Source organism: Nannobrachium achirus (genome assembly GCF_963921795.1).
Source record: "Nannobrachium achirus genome assembly, chromosome: 10".
Classification (NCBI taxonomy): Eukaryota; Metazoa; Chordata; class Actinopteri; order Myctophiformes; family Myctophidae; genus Nannobrachium; species Nannobrachium achirus.
Window position 1 is genome coordinate 57,194,839 of NC_137819.1, and position 25,467 is coordinate 57,220,305.

The 25,467-nt window shown below is 39.8% G+C and overlaps 1 protein-coding gene across 1 annotated transcript in view; it reads right to left on the reverse strand.

Moving 5' to 3' along the window:
- Positions 1-4,986: 4,986 nt before the first annotated feature.
- The window catches only part of laptm4b (lysosomal protein transmembrane 4 beta), a gene marked incomplete at its 5' end in the record, with an annotated part of 29,788 nt that continues 9,307 nt past the window's right edge, over positions 4,987-25,467 (reverse strand). The window contains 2 exons of the mRNA XM_080734505.1: positions 4,987-5,206; positions 23,250-23,345. Coding sequence (XP_080590631.1) covers positions 5,132-5,206; positions 23,250-23,345 — 171 coding nt within the window. The 3' untranslated portion in view covers positions 4,987-5,131. The remainder of the gene's footprint in view (positions 5,207-23,249; positions 23,346-25,467) is intronic.

The following is a 25,467-nucleotide window of genomic DNA, read 5'->3' on the forward strand; positions in this document are numbered from 1 at the left end:
GTCCCAGAGTGCTACAGTATACTGCATAGAATATAGATTACTGCACTAAGTTTAATACTGGAAACTTTACGTTTCCCATTCACTGACTGATGATTGTTATTGATTAGGCCTCAGGTGACAATTCACTGGACAGACAGTGTAGACGTAATTAATGTGCTCAGTGCACACACACACACACACACACACACACACACACACACACACACACACACACACACAAATAATTACACTATTGATTATGAACTGTTTTGAACTGTGATGTCCTATGTCAGCAGTGTGGGTTCTGTTCTGGACAGGAGGACAGTTGTAGTTCATAGATCTTGTGAATAATATTTAGTGTCTGTAATGTTGGGTAAAATGACCCCTAAGCCCACATCATCTATTATTCATAGTATTATTTATAGCATCTGGGAAGAGATACCGACCATAGTAACTGTTATTTGATTCCTGTTCCAAGGACCACATATACGACTCCAAACTTGCTCAGGGATGACCATTGCTGGACAAACACCTCAGAGAGAAAATGGCCCATGTGTGACCCACTTATTTTTCCGCTGGCAGAAAGTAGGTGAGTGTGTCTGGCTCCTGTCAGGCCCAAGGTAATGCCAGGCTCCATTTTGTGGCAGAAGAGATAGAAGCTTAAATCCCTGTTGATCCGTTGGCACTGTTGTTACCCTGCCGGCTCAGGGATTGTCAGCCATAAAGGGCAGCCAGGCGGGCACGTGCGGATGAGCTTTGACGACTCTCAATTCATCATTCTGTGGAAGTGGACCACTGGAGTCAACTCGCAGGCTATAAAGGCCGACAGAGCCACTGTGAATTATAGTGATGCTCTGTGAACGAGGTCAAGCGGTTTTTAGCAGCTATATGGATTGAACAAAGTCCATTCTTATGTCCAGTATATACTATATATATATATATATATATATATGGAATGTGATTAATGTTGAAGATTAAGCTGAAATCTGAAGTCCGAACAGTGGTTGTGGTGAATGCGAACTGCTATGGGCTGAATTTCTTGCCATGGAATCCTTCTCTAAATCATCCCTGAGTGGGCCTGGAACATTCTATTAATCACTAACATAAATTGTAATCTCTGACGCAGTTCCACACTATGAAAAATAATGATGGGAAAGATGCCATCCAACATACCACTGCCCCTATCAGTGAAACACAAATAGTAAACCCCGGCCATGACATTAATCACATCCCACTGTCCTCTCCTTTATGCAGCTGGATTGATTGGATGCCTGCCTCCCTCAGAGACATTACATTTGTTAGAACAGTCCAGTACAAGAAGATCAGACCAAAACCCATTAGTGAGGTCAGTCTCTCCTCCAAGGCTATCTATTTTATCATGACTGCCTTGCTTCCTGAGCTGGTTGTTTCTCTCTGCTCCATGCATGGTTCTCTCACACATTTGCAACCAGCAACAAAAAAATGAATAAACTATCAAAGAGATAAGGCCAACATCTACTGCTTGAGGGTTTTATTTGTCAGAATTGAAGTAGACATGGGCCCATGCAGATCCAACAAGAGCGATGTGTGTGACAATCAACAATGGATGGACAGTGATGGGAGAACAGTCTGTGATTACAAGAGGAAGTGCCACAAACCTACTGGGTTGAGATGAACCTTCTATCACATCAGAAACAATGTCAAGAGCGCGTCAGTCACATTAGATTAGATAATGTATATGAAATGTTGAGACACTTGTTCCTTTCATAGTTTAGAAGCCCAACCAGGCCAGGCTGTTCGGCGTCATTAGAACCACTTTAAACATGGCGTGAGCTGACTACGTCATGATAGAAAATAAATCAAACAGGAATATACAGGAAGCTGATTTTCAATGAGCTCACTTAGTCTTTAACCACTAAAAACCCAATAATTATTTGACCGAATTCCCAAGGGCTTGTAAGTGTTCGCCCCCAAAATAGGAACGCTAGGGTTAAGTGCATGGTTAAACATGCAGTGAGCTGGCAACAGCATCACAATGGAAAATCAATCACATAGGAATATACAGCAAACATATTTTCAATAAGCTCACATGGTCTTTAAAGTGCACATTTTGTCAACAGCTTTGTTCAAACATTGTTGGATTTGCAGAAGCGGTGGTCATAATTCACACTGGCTCAACCAATGGCTACAAACTATAATATTCGTATTAAAATGTATAATAATACCATTACAGTACTTGTATTACTACTAAGCCTAACGGATTGTTGAAGGAGCTCTTGGTTGCATAGCTTTTTGAGTTCTTATTGTTAATGTAATATTATTTTCTACACAGAGCCAATACTATTTGGAGATTAAGGAGACTAATTGGCTATAGATTAGAATATATAGCTAATTGTATTTGTTACATAATTTTAGTAATACTGTACCATTTTCCCAACGTTTCTAGGCATTAATTTACTAGCTGCATCTTGTGCTACCACACTACAGTAAATCAAAGCATTAAGATTCTCATCCCATCATTTCCAAAGCTCACCAGCACAGAACTACAAACCAAATGATATCACAGCATGTGCAAAACAAAAGTCTCTACAAAACAAATACCCATTGGAGTAACATCATTCATGAGCAAACACACAAAATACCCTCAGTCCTGCTAAGTTAGCTCTGCTAAAAGATCAGATTAAAACACCTCCATGTAAAAAGAAAAGACACAATTGACATTGCTGTGAATACAAGTCCATGGGACAGATATCTAAAATGGACACATTCTTCCTACCTCTGAACATAATACCTTTATTTGACTGTCTATTGCTTTGCAAGTGCATTTTAAATCTGAATGACGTCGTAAATTAAGGATGTCTGTAATAAGTGCTTCAACAGATAACCATAAATGATTTATGCACGGGAGAAAAAGTATTGTGCGAGCAGCACGTTGCGCTCCGCTTTTTTAGCCAAAGCATAAATTAGGCTTAAATATGAATGATTTGCAACTCTTTGCTTCTTTGTTTGCACTTGCAATAGTGCTGAAAATGACAAGAGAGCAAACTAGATTAGTCACAATCGTTGGGTGACTGTTTTCTTTTTCTTTTTCAATCAATGTGTTGCAGGTTTTACAGACATAATGGGTGCGTTCGGAAATGCGCACTCAACGCACTGGTGTGCCATGTTGTCGTTCATTTATTCGGTGCACTTGGTGCATTGTCGTTCGGAAATCCAGTGCGCGGTGCACCAGTGTGCTGAGTGCACGCACTAACTAACCGACCCTACTCAGAAGATGGGGTTTGACAGTGTGGTGCGGCAGTGCAGTGTTTTGATTGGTTGGTTTTCATGGCCATGTCTCGAGCGCTTCTCAGCTGTGAACAATGGAGGAAATGAACGCAAAATGCAGCATTTACAGCTTTATTGGTCGTTTGGGCTTGATAGTTACACACGCATCAACGTGTAAACTAACAGCAGGTATGCCAATGTTAGGAATTACATCTCCTTTCAATATTAACGTTACGTTAGCAACTGCTGCTTTTCAGAAAGTTTACCTTCAGAGTTCAGAGTGAAAAGGCGCACAGCTGCCTCTTAACTGGTCGTTCGTAAATAAGCCACACTGAATGCACTCTACTACGTCACGCCCACTGCGCTCACTACACTGAGCACACACGCGGTGCGGGTTTCCGAACGCACCCTATGTTACATGGTACAAACGGAAGACGTCTTACTGGCTATTAGTTCTCTTCTCAGGAGTTTCCATTTCCCATGGGACATACTGTATTACTTGGTTACGCAAATGGATATTCTATCACAACAAGGATATATCCTCTCACTATTCAATTCTTTCCCCCTCCATTTTCTTTTTTTTTACAATTATACGTACAAAAGATTCTTACAAAAATACCCCCGTCGTTACATTCATTGGGGGAATTCATCAACTTTGAAAAACAAAAGTGCTCTTGCATAACCGATCACGCTTTCTCACTCTCACTCTCTCTCTCTCTCTCTCTCTCTCTCTCTCTCTCTCTCTCTCTCTCTCTCTCTCTCACGCTTGTTATATCGCTGCCGTTTCTCTCCCGTTTAGTTTTCTAGACGAGACCACAAGGAAGGTTCACAGTATCGGGGGTTAAAACGTTGATTGGCCGGACCAACGGATGCATTTCAAACACAGAGAAGTGCAAATTGAAACTGGGGCGGATTGTGCCAAGGGGGACGTCACTGGCGTTTTCCAGCTGCTGCTTCACCCGGGGGTGGGACAGTGGCAGCTGAGAGGGAGGCAAGGAGGGCATCTCAAAGTCACTGCGATACCGGGGGGGGGGGGGGGTGGGGGTGGCACGACACGTGTCAAGAGTGGGATGGGGGGATGGGGTGGTAGAAGCCAGGGGCGTCACAAGGGGGGACCAAGGTGGAGGGGCCTGGAATTATTTTATACTTTAGCTATTGGAAAATAGCAGATATACAAGCTCACAGGCGAGCTTGTAGATCTGCTATTTTTGATAAGTCGTGAAAATGTGTGCAAATCTTTGAATATAATGTCCTTTTTAGGCGAACATTTGTAACTCAAATTTTGCTTCTGGGGGGGTCCCTGGAACTAATTATTTTGAGATGGGTGTCCATGGCCAAATACATATAATTTTGGAGGTCTTTCACATGAAAAAGTTTGAGCACCACTGACATAGAAACATAGGTTTTCCATAAACCTCAGAAGGATTTGAAATATTCAAAGACTTGCACAAATTTTCAAGATTTTTCAAAAATAGCAGATCTACAAGCTCGCAGCGCGGCACTCGGTGCCGCGCTGTGAGCTTGTAGATCTGCTATTTTTCAATAGTTAAAGCACAAAATGTGAGTGAATCCTTGTACCCAGGGCCCAGAATTTTGGTGCGACACCCCTGCATAAGGAAGGACAGAGTAAAGGACGACAGCGGCTCTAATCTATAGTGTATTGTCAGATTACCATCCTCATGTTTACCAGTGGCGAGGAAGTGTGGGGGGGGGGGGGGGCAGGGGGGTGGGCGATATCATACGTCTGAGACCTGAGCCCAGTCTTCTTGAGGACATTTGGCCTTGCTTGCAATGCTTTGTGAGCCAGCAGGGGGAAAGAGATGTAGTACTGCAGGTCTGTGGGGCCGTGGGGGAACGTGGTCTATAGGATCCAGCGGCGAGGCGAGGCGAGGCGAGGGCGTTCTCCTCATGGTTCTATGTACCGTGGAGGAGGCTCCTTGGGCGGGATGGCGATGGCCTCCTCATACGGTGGCAGAAGGACCTGAAACCACCAGAGGAGAGTTAGTTCTACTGTTTGGCCATTGAAGAGCTAGAGGGCTAATGGAGTCAACAGTCACTGTCTTCCTATTAGGACATGTTTTTATTTTGTATTTTTGAAAAGGATGTTTTATTTTATTTTAGTGTAGGAAGTGTTCTTTTTTTTTAATATATTCTCATGACCCATAAAAACAAGTCTGCAAACCAAAATGGGAAAAGAACCCTTGAAATGTGGATTTTCTTAAAATGTATTTTGCCTCTAATGAAGGTCAAAAAAGGCGAATGGGGTCAAGTAGAGTTGCAGTGTAAAGGGTCCAAAGTGCTCCTCAGTGCCGTCATACAATATATATTGTTTATAGTTTAAGTTACTGTTTATTTTGTGACCAGAGAGAAGGAAAGACGGTGTGTATGTGTGCGTGTGTGCGTGTGTGTGTGTGTGTGTGTGTGTGTGTGTGTGTGTGTGTGTGTGTATGTATGTGTGTGTGTGTGTGTGTGTGTGTGCGTGCTAGAGAGAGTGAACACGCTCCCAGGGGACAGAACTGTGGACCAGGCAGTGAAAGCGGGTTAACATCACTAGGAGGACAAACACAGGCTATTACGTAATGCGTCCAGAAAAGAAGAGGATGAAGAAAAAGAGAAGAGTGGGGGCAGGGTGAAAAGAGGGAGAGATAGTGATGTTGTTAAAAAGAGTGAGACCCGAGCCTATGCATGTTAATGGCATTTATATAAAAAAGGCTCGGTGGAGAAGCAGCGACTTAATGTTTGAGGCAACAGGGAGACACCCTGTGTGTTTCAGCAAGCTAGAACCAGAGGACGTTCTGTCTTGACTCAATATTAATGATATGACACTGTGACATGACAATACTGTAGATAGAGATACAATGTATAGTCATATTTTAACACCTTTAATTCTAAACTATATTTTCTCCAACAGCCTCCCTAACAAAGGGTCTGTGCCATAATGTGGTACTAAATTCTATTGAACAATGAACTGTGGTCTTAAGGGCTTTGCAGACAGGTGTGATGTTTCGCACGGAAACAACAGACAATTCCATTTTCTTTTTAAAGAAACCAATGATATGATATGACCTCATGCACTCCTGCTCCGAATTTGACGTGCGGCAATTGGCTGCGGCAGTGCGTTTTTTTCCCGATCGAACCCAGTTCGATTCGTGCGTCATTTCGCATGAGGTAAAAACTCATTGACTCCTTTTATGACTCCTTTTCGGATCCGCAGTGTGGACACCAAATCCAATGCTTTTTAATCATGCAGCAAACGGAAAAAAAGGCAACGGCCCTGTGTGCAAAGTCCTTTAGTCTAGGAATCTGGCATAGGTTGGGCTGTTGTTGAAGGTTAACATGATGAGCTAGGGTGAACGGTAACTTAAAGGGGAAGAACACCCATTTTCAATATTGAAGTATGTCATTAATATACCTTAGAGGAGTTGTGTGGAAATAAATAATAAGTTCCCCCTCTTCTGTGTTGCCTGGAACTGGAGGATTGATTTTGGGGTTTGTATTGTAAAGTACAACCGTGTGATGTCATCAAGTTGTACTTTGCAATACAAACCCCAAAATCTATCCTCCAGTTCTAGGCAACACAGAAGAGGGGGAACTTCTTTTTTTATTTCCAAACAACTCCTCTAAGGTATATTAATGACATAGTTCTATATTGAAAATGGGTGGTCTTCCCCTTTAAGGGACTCTTCTCTATGATAAGTGAAGATGGGTGTGACAGAGATTAGCGTATTATATCAGTAGGATAGAGGGCGGTGTGGGGGCCCAGGGCAGTTGGTGACGTCACAGTAGGGGCGCGTGCATGTGTGTGCATGTGCGTGTGTGCGTGCGTGTGTGCGTGCGTGCGTGTGTGTGTGTGTGTGTGTGTGTGTGTGTGGGTGTGTGTGTGTGTGTGTGTGTGTGTGTGTGTGTGTGTGTGTGTGTGTGTGTGTGTGTGTGTGTGTGTGTGTGTGTGTGTGTGTGTGTGTGTGTGTTTCAAAAGTGAATAAAGGGCCCATGTTGGGGGTGTATTGTTTGGTGTTCATTCTTAAAGACAGTGTGGGGTTTTATTGTTTTTCTAAAGGCTGGCTTTACCGTGACTGTAATTAGGGAATGGACAGGATGAGGTTCCCTTTGTGGGATGCGAGAAGAGATTATTTTTGAGTTGTGAAGGGGATACTGTACACTAGTTCCAATGCAGCTAGAACAACAGGAGACTGAAGTGTATTGAATAGATCTTTCTATCAGTGAGGGCCGTGACCACAGGCAAAAGGGCAGTGAATCTTATACATTTAAAACAAAGATAGGCTCAGGATGGGGGTGGATGGTGAGCTGGAGGGTGAGGGCGGTTTACAGATCAGCATGGGGGATTCTGTTCCCTGTAGGATGGGGAGATGACATGGTTTTTGGATTAATAGCATTGTGACTCCCCTGTCATAAAGGTTTGTGTACACATTGGTGAATGAAGGGTCACCGTGTTGGGGGGAGATTGTGGCTCTTATGTATGACTTTAGTCTCATTTTGTATTAAGACTTCGTGGGGGGACAGTGGGTATGGCTGGATGGACATGCTGCAACATGTTTGATGTTGTCAACAAGGAGAGAGGATGGATCACATTACCTAACTATGTTCCTGTACCCAGCATGGGTTAGGCTAACTATACAGTAGGTCCAAGCCAGTAGAAGAATGGTCACACATCAGGGGGTGGTGTAAAACAATGATAGGCCTACTGTTAAGCTCAGTGACCACAACACAGGGTGTGTAGAAACAGGGCATGCACTTTTTAGTGGACAATGCACTATGTATTTTTCCAGTATGCACACGTGGATATATTATAGACAGCTATTACCTAGCCAAATGTAAGAAATTCCATACATGAAAATAAAAGAATAAATAAGTAATGAAAAACAGCCGATCTACCTGCTCACAGAACGAGGCGACATGGAGAGAGAGAGAGTAAGATGTGACAGGGGGGTAGGCGCTGACAGATCAACAGTACAATTATGGCTTTTACTGAGGCTATGTTGATCGTTTTGAGGGGGCAAACATATCATTTATCGATTGGGTCTCGAGATAAATAAATACCATTTAAATAAAAAACGTTTGGTGGCAATTAGTATACACAGAGTTTTAAAAGGTTATAGTGCAAATAATATTAACAGACCAGTAAATATTTAGTTATTATTTGTTTTTACATTAGCAAGCCTTAACTAACTATGCCATGGTGTCTGACATGAATTTCGTGGTCAAACCTTAACACAGTTAATGGTTATTACCAACAACACTCATTAGTTAAAATTATATAATGAAATATTATAACACACACACACACACACACACACACACATTTCATCCTTCAGCAGGATTTGAAACCTTTGAAAAAACTATGTAGTACTGTATTTAAAGAAAAATGCGTTACACATGCTCTTACAGAAATTATACGAAAACAACAGATCCACAATCTCACAATTAGTTTACTCTTTACTGTCACTTGACAACAATAACAATGTCTGAGGGATGTAGATTCTTTCTGTTTTTTTCTTCCTATTTATATATTTTCAATACATGATATGGCATGCCGTGTAAGGGGACGATAGTAATTAGACAACTTATTGTTTATTATGTTGTGTAGGGTAAGTACGATTGTAATGAGCCTGTACCGTACATGAACCTCACACCATGTACGGTACATTTACAGTAAAACATTTAAGCCCATGCATAAGCATACTATTTAGTGTTTTATCTATGACAATATTGTATTTCACGGGCTGTATAGCGGACAAGTATAGAGGATCAGCTATTCATTTACACTGTAGTTATCTATTTTCCTCTCACTACATATTTGTTTTCCCACTACGATTAAAAAAGCTCACCCTCATACACATCGTCACAACTACAAAAGCCAGTACATCAACAAAACATCAGCACCCCTACACATTACAGCAGGACAACGCCAAAACACATGACAAAATGCAAAACATGAAACCGAAAAGTCACAATATTTTACAAACAATGTGGTCAATAGACTAGTTTCAACAACAATCGTTAATCCTATAAGACATCTGGTAACATAAGGCTATAATATAGCCAGTTTGAATAATAGTTTGACTGAATGACTGAAAGCTTTATTAGAAGATTGCATATACGAATGGGTGCAGTTTCATAACAGTACAGTTAATTCACTGATACAAGGACAACTAAAAGGAGATCGTAGTATGGTTTTTGGCTTAGTTTCACGGGAAACCTTTCTTTATCTTTTATAACATTGAATAACAGGCAGATAAAAGAGTAGTTCCCATATTGCAATTCCTACAAACTGTACACAGTATATCAATCATAAAGTGTAGAGGACCAACTATACAACACAACTATGCAACATCTACTGGCCTGCATAATACCTACAGTAATCAACTATTGTATATTTAGCACAAATATACACCACCAACAGAAACCATCAGCATTGTCACTGCACATTGGGAGTAGCACACAAAACATAACACACAAAACAATAAAAAACACAACTCTTGCATTCACGTGAAGACAAAATACACAATATGTTCTAACAATAAAGTGTTCAACAGACTTTTGCTCAACAACCTTTTAATATCAATTGACTGTGTAAATAACTGAAAGTTTTTTTTATTTTTTTATTTTTTTGCATAGGTGATGAGAAAGTATGGTTTTTCAATGTATAGTTTGGATATTTGTTTTTGTCATTTTACTGTTACTGTTAATGATAGGATCATGGTTTACCTATAGTCATAGCGATGGATATGCATCTTTATGTATAACCTTGTTTATCTGAACTGAAGTAAGAGTGTTTTCTAAATGCAAAAACAGTTCACTAATACCAAATGTGTTGATATCCTAGAAAACACATTAGCATCAAACATCAACTATATCAAATTTGTCTACAGTACACTATCTACAGTACAGTATACTGTGCATACTAAAAACCTGTAAGATTCACCATTGCATTTCGTGAAATGAAAACCTACTGTACGTTTTTAGAAGCGTGAATAAACTTTAACTATACCTATAACAACATAAAAACATAGATGAAATTTTGTTGCAGTCACACACTTATCTCATGCACGTTTCTATATGCTACACGTCACAGTAGGTGCTTCTAGTGGCAGTGGGTCCTAGCTAGTTAGTTGTCAGGCAAGTGAGACAACAGCTGCTTTCAGCACATTTTGCAAATACATCTAATATTTTTAGAATATGGTCACAAGACTCTTTTTTTTTACTGTCATATTGGGATCCCCCAACATTAATTTGACATGCGACTCTGTGGCACAACGGTAGCGCGTCTGACTCCAGATCAGAAGGTTGCGTGTTCAAATCACGTCAGGGTCAAAGCTTTATTGATCCCCGTGAATAAATTGTTCTATGCTATTAACAGATATAAAATGTAATTTAAAACAAATAGTGCTTCACGGGATTAATATAATATGGAAATTTGGTGTCACACTGATAAGAACCGGGGCCAAAATAAACCGACCGCTCATTAGATGCAATGTAAAAGTGGTCACAGGCAGCACTCGCATGTAAAACTGCGACGATCAAAATCTGTAACTTATGTGACAATAAAGCAGCATATGATTCTATAAACATATGTCATTACTACCCATTTAAGTGAATAACACATTTGTAATTCATCTGATTTATTAGATGATGTTTATTATACAGGGGGAAATGCAAGTCATTCAAGGATTGAAAATGTTTGGTGTAAAATAGTAGCTGGTTTTGACTACACACACAAATCATTTCTTTTATCTCCCTGAAATTTATGATGTTCACATTAAAATTGTACACACTACACTCATACGAGGCGGTTTAGCCATATGTAACAGTACTAGAGGTATATACATTTGGTAAAATATAAAATATAATATACAAGATTGCATGAACACCATAGCTACTGAAAGTGGTGTACAAATATATCCATAACAAATCGAAAATATAATTTATTCACAGTAACAATGTATGCATCAATTATTAAGGTGTTTATACTTTATCTAATAATTATATAGTTCTACAGATGGTGAGTTCCTCCAGAATGTAACAAGCTCATTCAGAACTGCACACGTTTTCTTGTCTTTACCCAATACCAGATTGGCATTAACAATCGCCTTGATATATCCTGGAATATCTTTAACACCCTTCAATTCGTGTAGAAAAGTTTCACCCACTCCTTGCACGCTAGGTGTTGTTGTAATAATACCACGAGTTTCCAACACATGCATGATTCCTGAAATAAATCGCTCAGTCCACATTCTTTTCATTAATTCTTCAAAATGATTGAAAAATATCTTGATGGTTGGGATAGACACTGGTGATGGGGTGGGCTGGGGTGATCTATTTCACAACCGTCACAATCCTCTTTCCATAGATCAGTTATTACAGAATCCACTAGCATTGCTACGCATACTTTTATAATACGCAGAAAGCGTGAACCGAGCAAAGTTGCAGGTTGATCCAGATCCAGTGGTGATGTCACTGGGGAGGGCCATGAAAACGTTGGTGATGAGGAGAAAAGAAGAATTTATTTCCAACTTTAAAATATGAATATAACACACTTATAAACAGTATATATATATATATATACATTATATACGGCAAAACTATTCTCTCAAACTACTTTCTCAAAAAAATTCTGGAACACCTCATTTTGTGATTCTTATCCTATCCAAACTTATATTAAAGTATCCAATCAACCAATCAATGCTGAATCATTAGTATTAGTTTTATTCACCTATTTTAATTACAAACATTATGCCAACAACACTTTTGGCTGCATAAGAAGTGAGGTAAAATGTACCTGTCTAGTGAAACAAAACAAATTTCAACATTATTACAATATAACCAACATTCTTTTAAAAAAAAACTATTATGACCAAATATTTAGTATAATGTAGTTGATATTTTTTTATTTTGAGAAGAAAACATGTACACATATATACAATGATAATGATAAACAACATAACTGGCGGAATCATCATACAAAAAAAATACTATGTGGTAAAGCTACGTTTTTCTTTTTTAATGCTTACAAGATTGTATGAACACTGTAATGAATGTGGACACTATACAATATAGGCTATGCAGTTTCTTCCCTGTAACATTGTATTTTAATAAATGATTCATGAATTCTCTAGCAATACTATAGCTCAGTACTTGGTTCTACAGATGGTGAGTTTATCCAGAAAGGAATGAGTTTGTTCATTACATTATGGTGTGTCACATCATCACCCATTTCATCAGCTGCGATATCTAACCTCAGTTCATTAAGAAAGACTTCGCAGACACCTTGCACTCTGTCTTCTGTAGTAATAATACCACGAGTTTCTAACACATGCATGATTCCTGAAATAAATCGCTCTGTCCATAGCATTTTGATAAATTCTTTATAATGAGCAAATACATAATAACGTGACACCGGATAACTAGTTTGCGCCCCATCGCACCAATTATGTGTCAAACAACAACAGACTAATGTAAGATCCCGGTCATTACTTAGTACAACAGTTAAAAGCTTATCAATGCATGCTTTTACAATATCCATAAACACGGTGCTAACCAGTCCATCGGGTTGGTCCAGAGCCAGGGGTATATTTGTTGGAGAGGGGTGGGAATGCACTGGAGAGGAGGAGAAGTGGTCAAGAAAAGAATACCTTTTAAACATGAATAAAACATACAATATATGCTGTACAACTATTGTCTCTACTTTCTCAAATAATTACCAGCGTCAGAGCTTGGGGTATCAGGTGGTGTGTTACTCCAAAATGTAACAAGCTCGTTCAACACATCACGCTTCTTCTTGTTTCCGCCAAGCACATGATTATTATCAACAGCCTCTTTGATTTTTGTCTGAATTACATCCACATTCTTCAGCTCATATAGAAAAGCTTCACATATCCCTTGCACTCGAGATGTGGTAGTGACAGTTCCTTGGGTTTCCAGAACACGCATGATCCCCGAAATGAATCGATCAGTCCAAAGTCTTTTCATTAATTCTTTAAAATTTATGAAGACATAATATTTAGGGATTGGATTGAGGCACTGGTGTTGGGTCTGACTAGGATGATCTGCTTGGCAGCCGTCACATTCATCTTTCCACAGATCAATTATTACCACATTCAGTAGCTTGATGATGCATACTTTTATAATTTCCAGAAGCTCTACATTGCCCAGACCATCTCCGTGATCCAGAGTCAGGGTTGAATTCACTGGAGATGGTGGTGAAAGCGAAAGCATTGGTGAGAAGGAGTAAGGTGTAGAGTAATTCACCGGTGAAGACGGTGGAACAGGATCTAACGCCAGATACTGAAAAAATATTGGTGATGATGGAGGTGAAGGACCACATGCAAGGGCATAGTATTCATCGTCCGTGTCGCTGCCATTGGGTTCGACCCATGGCTCACCTTCTACAGTTTCCACTGGTAGAATACAGCTAGAGTTGGGTTTGTCAACTTCTTCGCTTCTTTCAGCAGATTCCTCCATGATGACTGGTAAAGACCACATTACGAGCAATAATACCCTTATATATTGTGAGAGGAATAGGCGTGGTGTGTCTTGCGAGAGGAAGAGACGTAGGAGGGTGGACCAGTAAGGGGTATGAGGAGGAGGGGCAGAAGCAGATTGAAAACAAAGAGGTTTCTTTGTTTAGACATAGCATTATTATTCTATAGTTCAGTACTTGGTTCTACAGATGGTGAGTTTATCCAAAAAGTAATGAGTTCGTTCATCACATTATGTTGTGTCACATTTTCTTTTCTTTGTTTCTGGCTTCATGGTGTTGCCATCTGATTTGGGTGTATGCCCATGCTTCCTTTTTTGCTGTTGTTTCACATGGCCACTAGATTTGTCCCATGGGATTGTCTTCAGAGCAGGAAACATTTTTATTACATTTCTTGTTTTCAGAATATCCAGGAAAGCATTGCAGGTTGATTCACCCTTGCCCATAATTATGTCCACAAGTTCAGTGGCCGGGTCGGCTGAGATACGATGTCTATCCAGTTGTGTGATTAGTTTTCGTTCACAGATAAGCGAAATAAGCTTGAAGAGATTGTCAATATCTGACATCAGGGTGTTTTGAAGTGTTGACTTGTTTTTTCTTATACTGTCTTGTGCTCTTCTGACTGCATCTGTGCAAACCATGTATCCAGGGCGTCCTTGGTGTTGTGCTGCATAAGGCAGTGCCTTCAATTCAGGTCTAATTGCTGTTACTTCATTATTTTGTAGCATAGCAATGAACCCATAACAGAATTCTTCGCCCTTGCACAGCATTTTGTCCAAAAGCTCAACAGCTGCTGTGTACGGCGAGTGAGTGTCCCTGAGTTGTCTGTAGCCCACATTGCCAACAAGATCCGATTGGAAAGCACAATCGATGAAAAATTCCACATCTGACATGATGATTTCTTGCAGTTTTGGCTTGTTTACCCTTAAAATCTCTGTAAACGACATTCCCGGCATGAAACGAAATCCTTCCCTCTCTGTTTCAAAAACCATTGATGGAAGACCGTACCAAGGCATTTTCTCCAGATCAGGAAACCTGTCTGTAAGTTTTACGTGTTTTAGCAGAGACAGGAACACTTGGCAAATCTTTTCACCCTTGTTCATTATCTTATCAATGAGCCTATATGATGCATCCGAATAAGACATTTGCATGAGGTCCCGGTACTCTCCAGACACCAGTAGGCTTTCGTCAATTTCGAAAACACACTGGATGACATATTTGATATCTGGAAGCAGTATTTTTCTAAGTTCTAAACTGTTTTTCCGTATCATATCTTTTGCTGTCACACATCCATTGCCAATCACGTTTGGACGACTGTACCATGACATGTGCTGTAGATCAGGATATGTTTCTATTGCATTTGACGCTTGTAGCAGACACAGGAACTCGATGCACGCAGTTTCACCATTGGCGATAATTATTTCCAAGAGTGCTTGAATTGTCTGTGAACTATCTGGGTTATTGTACACCATGTGCTTGATCTTATTGTAGTCCCCATGATCCATCAAATGTTCTTCATGTCCAAAAGCCAACTGGAGGAGATAAAGTATATCATGCTCCAGTATGCATTGAAGTTTTTTAGAGTTTTCTCTGATCATATCAGTTGCTGACCATCCATATGGTAAATTTACCCCATTACTCCCGCTGGGAGCTCCTTCCTCGATCTCACTTGACAACTGCACAGCCTTTTCCCCCATCTCTGGATAGGGTGGTGAAAGCGGTGGTGAGAAGTAAGGTGTAGAGTAGCCCAGAGGTGATGGAGGAGGTACACCCGGGCATGGACAATATTCATCATCAGTTTCAGATTTGGAATCGTGCATAGGATCGCATTCTACAGTTTCCACTGGTAGAATACAGCTAGAGTTGGTTTCATCCCTTCTTTCAATAGATTCTTCCATGGTGACTGGGGAAATCATAATATTCTACTCTCTAAGAGTCCCTTATATCTTGTGAAAGGAATAGGCGTGGTGTATCTTACGGGAGGAAGAGGCGTAGGAGGGTGGACCAGTAAGGGGTAAGAGGAGGAGGAGCAGAACTAGATTGAAAACAAAGAGGTTTCTTTGTTTAGACATAGCTAACTATAATAGGTATAATTACTGTAGGATGATGGAAAAATGTCATGAAAAATATATGTTTTTATATGTTTTATTTTGACAAGAGAACATGATACATCTTTACAGACATGTTACACGCATGTTACAATTAATATAATATGGAAATAAAATGTGGATACACAATCTAGGGAAACACATTGAACATTCAACACATCATATGATTCTAGCAGACTATGATGCTCTCAAATCAACAGGAGAGGACACATGTATGGTAGGCCTATTGTTACTATGACCCATCGGTTTCTAGCTCATGATCCAACACACGTCTTACAGTATTACAGTTGCCCCTTGACCACTGCGTATCTTCAGGTGGTTTTATAAAATCAGCCCACCCTGGTTTATTGTACATTGAAAACAGAGTAGCTCCAGATGGTTGTGACTTTTTGGAATTTTCAGGTACTTTTATGGAAGCAATCCAACCGGGCTTATGGTCCATTGAAAACAGAGTAGATCCAGAGGGATGATTGTGATTAGGTTCATTCAAGAGTTTTTTATCGTGCACCAGGGGTACGCGTCTTGGTTTCTTTGTAGAGAGGTAGTTCGTACGATTTACACCGTTCAGGCGATCATCCAGCAACATCATCTTGCGAGTCTCTTTTGCTTTGCTGAAAAACCCATTGATTAATTTCAGCACGTCCTGCAGAAGCCACAAATCACCAGCATGAAAGGCTAAACGGATTGGAAAATACAATTCTTTGGCCATTACAGTCTTCGGCCTTTCACAAGTTGGTCCCATTGACTTGAATCTTATCAACAACCATAAATATGATCGTGAACAGTCGATAAGGAAGGCTTCTCCGCCTGATAAACGAGTAGGCATCGCTTCATCCACTTTCACCATATCCGATGGTTTGATGTAGTCATCTTTGGCCCATCTCCCCCAGAGCAGATAATCAGTGAAATCCATGATGGCAGTCTCAAACCTCTCAAATTCAGATGCATATACTCTCACATGATGCAAATCTGTAAACAATGTTTCCCCATCTTCCACTGTATACAGATCAACAAATGGAAAAAGGTGCATGGGTGGCGAAAAATGGCATCGTAATTTACGTTCATTAGACAGATTCCATATCAGCTTATCCTCGCCCTGGTAATTCAGGCGGTGAGAGTCCATTTTTGGTGGTAAGAATTGGTCTTCCTCATATTTAAAGAAAAAGGATCCCGAGAGAGGCGGGTATTAGAGAGACCGAACGTTGACCAACCAATGAAATTTAATGTAGGAGGGATCTGGATAATTGCAATAGGTTAAACTGACCCTCCCCATGACAACTGATAAAATAACTGGTGCAATATATTTATACCTTGATACCATCTAGTTTACATAAAATAAGCCTATTCGCACACAAAATAAAAATACAATACATTGAATAAAATAAGAAAGAAGTTGGCATCTGTGGTGTTCATGCAGTCTTGTATATTATATTTTATATTGTACCAAATGTATATACCTCTAGTACTGTTACATATGGCTAAACCGCCTCGTATGAGTGTAGTGTGTACAATTTTAATGTGAACATCATAAATTTCAGGGAGATAAAAGAAATGATTTGTGTGTGTAGTCAAAACCAGCTACTATTTTACACCAAACATTTTCAATCCTTGAATGACTTGCATTTCCCCCTGTATAATAAACATCATCTAATAAATCAGATGAATTACAAATGTGTTATTCACTTAAATGGGTAGTAATGACATATGTTTATAGAATCATATGCTGCTTTATTGTCACATAAGTTACAGATTTTGATCGTCGCAGTTTTACATGCGAGTGCTGCCTGTGACCACTTTTACATTGCATCTAATGAGCGGTCGGTTTATTTTGGCCCCGGTTCTTATCAGTGTGACACCAAATTTCCATATTATATTAATCCCGTGAAGCACTATTTGTTTTAAATTACATTTTATATCTGTTAATAGCATAGAACAATTTATTCACGGGGATCAATAAAGCTTTGACCCTGACGTGATTTGAACACGCAACCTTCTGATCTGGAGTCAGACGCGCTACCGTTGTGCCACAGAGTCGCATGTCAAATTAATGTTGGGGGATCCCAATATGACAGTAAAAAAAAAGAGTCTTGTGACCATATTCTAAAAATATTAGATGTATTTGCAAAATGTGCTGAAAGCAGCTGTTGTCTCACTTGCCTGACAACTAACTAGCTAGGACCCACTGCCACTAGAAGCACCTACTGTGACGTGTAGCATATAGAAACGTGCATGAGATAAGTGTGTGACTGCAACAAAATTTCATCTATGTTTTTATGTTGTTATAGGTATAGTTAAAGTTTATTCACGCTTCTAAAAACGTACAGTAGGTTTTCATTTCACGAAATGCAATGGTGAATCTTACAGGTTTTTAGTATGCACAGTATACTGTACTGTAGATAGTGTACTGTAGACAAATTTGATATAGTTGATGTTTGATGCTAATGTGTTTTCTAGGATATCAACACATTTGGTATTAGTGAACTGTTTTTGCATTTAGAAAACACTCTTACTTCAGTTCAGATAAACAAGGTTATACATAAAGATGCATATCCATCGCTATGACTATAGGTAAACCATGATCCTATCATTAACAGTAACAGTAAAATGACAAAAACAAATATCCAAACTATACATTGAAAAACCATACTTTCTCATCACCTATGCAAAAAAAAATAATAATAAAAAAAACTTTCAGTTATTTACACAGTCAATTGATATTAAAAGGTTGTTGAGCAAAAGTCTGTTGAACACTTTATTGTTAGAACATATTGTGTATTTTGTCTTTAATGTTTTTTAATGTTTTGTGTGTTATGTTTTGTGTGCTACTCCCAATGTGCAGTGACAATGCTGATGGTTTCTGTTGGTGGTGTATATTTGTGCTAAATATACAATAGTTGATTACTGTAGGTATTATGCAGGCCAGTAGATGTTGCATAGTTGTGTTGTATAGTTGGTCCTCTACACTTTATGATTGATATACTGTGTACAGTTTGTAGGAATTGCAATATGGGAACTACTCTTTTATCTGCCTGTTATTCAATGTTATAAAAGATAAAGAAAGGTTTCCCGTGAAACTAAGCCAAAAACCATACTACGATCTCCTTTTAGTTGTCCTTGTATCAGTGAATTAACTGTACTGTTATGAAACTGCACCCATTCGTATATGCAATCTTCTAATAAAGCTTTCAGTCATTCAGTCAAACTATTATTCAAACTGGCTATATTATAGCCTTATGTTACCAGATGTCTTATAGGATTAACGATTGTTGTTGAAACTAGTCTATTGACCACATTGTTTGTAAAATATTGTGACTTTTCGGTTTCATGTTTTGCATTTTGTCATGTGTTTTGGCGTTGTCCTGCTGTAATGTGTAGGGGTGCTGATGTTTTGTTGATGTACTGGCTTTTGTAGTTGTGACGATGTGTATGAGGGTGAGCTTTTTTAATCGTAGTGGGAAAACAAATATGTAGTGAGAGGAAAATAGATAACTACAGTGTAAATGAATAGCTGATCCTCTATACTTGTCCGCTATACAGCCCGTGAAATACAATATTGTCATAGATAAAACACTAAATAGTATGCTTATGCATGGGCTTAAATGTTTTACTGTAAATGTACCGTACATGGTGTGAGGTTCATGTACGGTACAGGCTCATTACAATCGTACTTACCCTACACAACATAATAAACAATAAGTTGTCTAATTACTATCGTCCCCTTACACGGCATGCCATATCATGTATTGAAAATATATAAATAGGAAGAAAAAAACAGAAAGAATCTACATCCCTCAGACATTGTTATTGTTGTCAAGTGACAGTAAAGAGTAAACTAATTGTGAGATTGTGGATCTGTTGTTTTCGTATAATTTCTGTAAGAGCATGTGTAACGCATTTTTCTTTAAATACAGTACTACATAGTTTTTTCAAAGGTTTCAAATCCTGCTGAAGGATGAAATGTGTGTGTGTGTGTGTGTTATAATATTTCATTATATAATTTTAACTAATGAGTGTTGTTGGTAATAACCATTAACTGTGTTAAGGTTTGACCACGAAATTCATGTCAGACACCATGGCATAGTTAGTTAAGGCTTGCTAATGTAAAAACAAATAATAACTAAATATTTACTGGTCTGTTAATATTATTTGCACTATAACCTTTTAAAACTCTGTGTATACTAATTGCTACCAAACGTTTTTTATTTAAATGGTATTTATTTATCTCGAGACCCAATCGATAAATGATATGTTTGCCCCCTCAAAACGATCAACATAGCCTCAGTAAAAGCCATAATTGTACTGTTGATCTGTCAGCGCCTACCCCCCTGTCACATCTTACTCTCTCTCTCTCCATGTCGCCTCGTTCTGTGAGCAGGTAGATCGGCTGTTTTTCATTACTTATTTATTCTTTTATTTTCATGTATGGAATTTCTTACATTTGGCTAGGTAATAGCTGTCTATAATATATCCACGTGTGCATACTGGAAAAATACATAGTGCATTGTCCACTAAAAAGTGCATGCCCTGTTTCTACACACCCTGTGTTGTGGTCACTGAGCTTAACAGTAGGCCTATCATTGTTTTACACCACCCCCTGATGTGTGACCATTCTTCTACTGGCTTGGACCTACTGTATAGTTAGCCTAACCCATGCTGGGTACAGGAACATAGTTAGGTAATGTGATCCATCCTCTCTCCTTGTTGACAACATCAAACATGTTGCAGCATGTCCATCCAGCCATACCCACTGTCCCCCCACGAAGTCTTAATACAAAATGAGACTAAAGTCATACATAAGAGCCACAATCTCCCCCCAACACGGTGACCCTTCATTCACCAATGTGTACACAAACCTTTATGACAGGGGAGTCACAATGCTATTAATCCAAAAACCATGTCATCTCCCCATCCTACAGGGAACAGAATCCCCCATGCTGATCTGTAAACCGCCCTCACCCTCCAGCTCACCATCCACCCCCATCCTGAGCCTATCTTTGTTTTAAATGTATAAGATTCACTGCCCTTTTGCCTGTGGTCACGGCCCTCACTGATAGAAAGATCTATTCAATACACTTCAGTCTCCTGTTGTTCTAGCTGCATTGGAACTAGTGTACAGTATCCCCTTCACAACTCAAAAATAATCTCTTCTCGCATCCCACAAAGGGAACCTCATCCTGTCCATTCCCTAATTACAGTCACGGTAAAGCCAGCCTTTAGAAAAACAATAAAACCCCACACTGTCTTTAAGAATGAACACCAAACAATACACCCCCAACATGGGCCCTTTATTCACTTTTGAAACACACACACACACACACACACACACACACACACACACACACACACACACACACACACACACACACACACACACACACACACACACACACACACACACACACACACCCACACACACACACACACACACACACACACACACGCACGCACGCACACACGCACGCACACACGCACGCACATGCACACACATGCACGCGCCCCTACTGTGACGTCACCAACTGCCCTGGGCCCCCACACCGCCCTCTATCCTACTTATATCAGTGCGGAGGATTACACCAGGATGGACAGACAGATGGGCGGACAGACGGATGGAAAGAGTGACCGTACTAAAGCCTTTTTCCAAAGTCCTGAGTCAGCTAAGAAGGATGACGCATGACTCCGCCCACCTGGCCCTTCACAACCAATCACCTTGGTACGGCCTACCGTATCTACCGCTACCTACAACATCAATGTCACCTCACCCACTACCAATAGGACAAAGGCAAAGGCAATGCGATTGCGCAGAGTTAAACATCTATAAACACTTGTGTTTAGACAATATGCAGTTAAACACTTAATCCGGATAAAGAATGTTTTTTGTTTTGTCTGTGCCAATGTTCACCTATAATGACATGACCAAAATAGGGACACCAGGGTTAGAGTGGTAGGCGAGGGTCCGATTTGGAGTGGGATGGGTTCTGTAAAGCGGTATATATTTGACAATTTTGTTCTACTCATACATTTCTAAATGTCTAATCTATGAATAAATAGCTGTGGTCAGACAGTCTAACATTTCTGTTACACTTTACATTACAGTGAATATTTGGAAGAATCTGAACCCCATGGGTACAGTGGTAAACGGAAATATTATCCCCCTATTACCTGAAAGAACCTCATATGATAACTTGACTGGAGGAGCCATTTCTCTCTGACATTTAACGAAAATGTTTTAGCGTTACATATTTCAGTGCCTTTATGACAGCTTGAGGTTCTATTTATTGCTTTTACCGATAGAAGTTTAAGGAGGATTATGATTCAGACACTGGTGTACTGCTATGAGGAGCACTCAGATGCATAAAAAGTGCCTCGCAACATTAATTAGTACATAGTAGTAAAGACACTGTAATGTAAAGCGTAAACCCTAAAATCCTTACCTCGTGCACTTAGTGGTATCAACTCATTGAACTGCAATAACATGCAAAAGCAAACATATCCTCTATTTTAGTCATGCTAGGCAAACAAGTCTCACAGTTGCTGCTAGTACTGTAGCTACTTCTTATTTATTTTTTAATTTTGTCGAAAGCGCTCGCTGATGGCAATTTTCAAAACCTTATTTTAAATGAATCATCTTGAGCTAAAATCAACTGGATAGCACTAGTCGCAACGGTGATAGCGTTAGGACTACCTACTGTACATCGGATAAGTGCATTCTGAACCTGTGCGAGCATGCACATCCACATGTACAGTACATGCAGTGCATGTACGTGCCCTACAGCATTATGTTCTTGTGTCAATGCAAGCATGCCTACATGCGTGTGTGTCTATTCTATGCACAGTCCAGTAAACACACATACACTATGACTGTGTGTGTGTTAGGGATGGGACGATAAGCGATATTATCGTTTATCGTGATAAAAAACACTCACGATAATCGTATCGAGGAGGTTTCATTCATTATCGCGATATCGTCCTCCGTCATGCACTGGGATCAATTCACCTTTTATTTGCAGAGCTGCATATCTGATACCATTTAAAAACCCTCTATTGGTAAAAGGTACTTATAATATACGTACTTGATACAGTGAGTAATTTTTCTCACTCCCTGTAAAATGTCTTAGCCAAAAAATAGCCGATCTACAAGCTCACAACGCGTTGCAACGCAACACGTTGTGAGCTTGTAGATCGGCTATTTTTTGGCGAATCATGTTCCGACCCAGGATAATGAATTTTGATCATCGCGATAATATCGTAAATCGCGATTTCTTTTGTCACAACAATCGTGATATGAAATGTTCATATCGTCCCATCCCTAGTGTGTGTGTGTGTGTGTGTGTGTCATATCAGAACCCAGCGAGGCTGCTGCAGTAGTGTTATTATGTCCTTGAGGTGCGGGGGAGGGGAGGGGTGGCTGGGTGGGTACTCACCGTGGTGTCATTGGTGGTGACGTAAACGAGGACCTCAGTGGTGCCCCGGCCACTCACATATCTATAGCAGTTCCACACGCAGCCAATCAGGTAGGCCTGCCACGGGAGAAGGAGGAGGAAACACAAATACATGACGATGAGCTGGAATGGCATCACTGCTGCATGGTAGCCTTACTGTACAGCACAGCTGTCAGCTGACCACAGAAATCACAGTATAAAATATAAGGCATAGTCTTAAAAAATTGCCTTATATCTGAATACTGAGATAATATTGGTTTCAGTTGTTACAATTCCAAACATGCAGACATGACCCGCTTTAATCTATAGTAGTAGCTTAATGACTAGTACTAGTCTTTTTTTTATGCACAATGTATTTGTATTCAAGTTCATAAAGTTAACATAAGAACATGTAAAAGCATTGGAAATTAATAAAAAATGTTACTTTTCAGGATTACAATTCAAAATAGCAAAAAAAGAATTCAGCATTCCAATTCAAAAATAGCAAAAAATAGCAGGTCTACAAGCTCAAAACTGTGACGCGTTTTGAGCTTGTAGATCGGCTATTTTTGCAATTCTTTACTATATGCATTGTGGCCCTCTGGAGTGAGTGTGAAAATATAGTGGCCCTCTCCATCATCAAAGTTGCCCACCACTGCCATAGGCACTATTGTATTGGGTCCGAGAATGTTTTCCCAGCAAAGTGAACCTGTGTTTTGTAACTTTCTCAGTGAATGAAGCTTTTGGTCATGCTTCACTTGACATTACAATATATAATAAATCAGGGGTGGGCAACTTTGATGATGGCGAGGGCCACTATATTTCCACCTTCACTCCAGAAGTCCTACTTTGTCATTCTAGTATCTCATTCAATGTGATGCGTTTTGAGCTTGTAGATCGGCTATTTTTGCTTCTTTTGAATTGGAATCCTGAATATTTTTATTTTTTATTGGATTCCTGAAATGTAACATTTTGATTAAATTTCAAACGCATTTAGTTATATACTCATGTTAACTTTATGAACCTAAATACAAATACATAAAAAAAATACATTTTAGTACTATTATACTAGTCATTAAGCTACTAATATAGAGAATTAAAGCAGGACATGTTTGGAATTGTAACAGCTGAAATCAATAATATATCAGTATTCCGGTATTAACCTGCGGGCAGCATTAAGTAAAGGTGGGGGCGCCAGTTGCCCATGTATGATATAAATGGTAAGACGGAATTCATTCCGAGTGAATTACTTGTGACTAGTGTCACGGCAACCATACTTGTAATTTCCCAGAATTGCATCTTTCTAGTTATTAGTGTGGTTGCCAGTAGGGCAACCACACTATTTATTGTTCTGGTCTGGAACAAACATAGCGTAAACAAAGCCAATCAGGATGCAGGAAAATAGTATAAACATAGCCAATCAGGATGGAAGCAGCAAAATGATTACGGTCAACATAGCCAATCAGGAAGCAGCATTCTCAGTGACGTCACCATTATATAGAGTGATTCTGATTGGTGTAGTTGGTGTATTTGTGTTCTATGGGGGTTCTATGGGGGAGTGGTGACGTTCTGGCCATCCAGGCATTAAATATGCAACCACACTTGCAATTTCCAATTGCATCTTTTCTAGTTTATTACTTGCGCCACCAGAGCGCGCAAGTACTGTGTTCGGCTGCGTACAGTATGTAGGTAGGTAGATATGTGTGTTTAAGCCCGTAGTCCAATCAGGGACCAGCATTTCTGTCAACGTCATCATTAACAGCCATGAGGGGTGAGCGCACCTCATGGCGCGCTCTGCTGGCAAGTTAGGCCATACATAGCCATACATGGCCTACTTGTGCACAAGAAGCAAGTTGGCACCTCGACAGAGTGCAGTTCTAGATATTATTATTATACTAGACCTTACCCGTTCGAAGATATGTGGTGCAAAATATGTGCAGAGTGTGGGTTATGGGGAAAGTAACTGTAACTGGTACGTGCGTGAGAATATGTGGGAGCATCATAATGTAAGGAGCAGCTCATGGAGGAGTGTATATTTATGATGGATGCAAATAATTTAACAGCTAAATTAGGTGAATAGAAGTATGGGGATGTATGTGCTTGCTTAATTTTTCCATACCCGTTGGGGGGGGGGGGGGGAGATAACATTCCTAACTGTGAGAGAGGTGTGGTGTGGGCCCGGGGCTACAGATCCCATGGCCTGGAGGAACGGACCGTAACC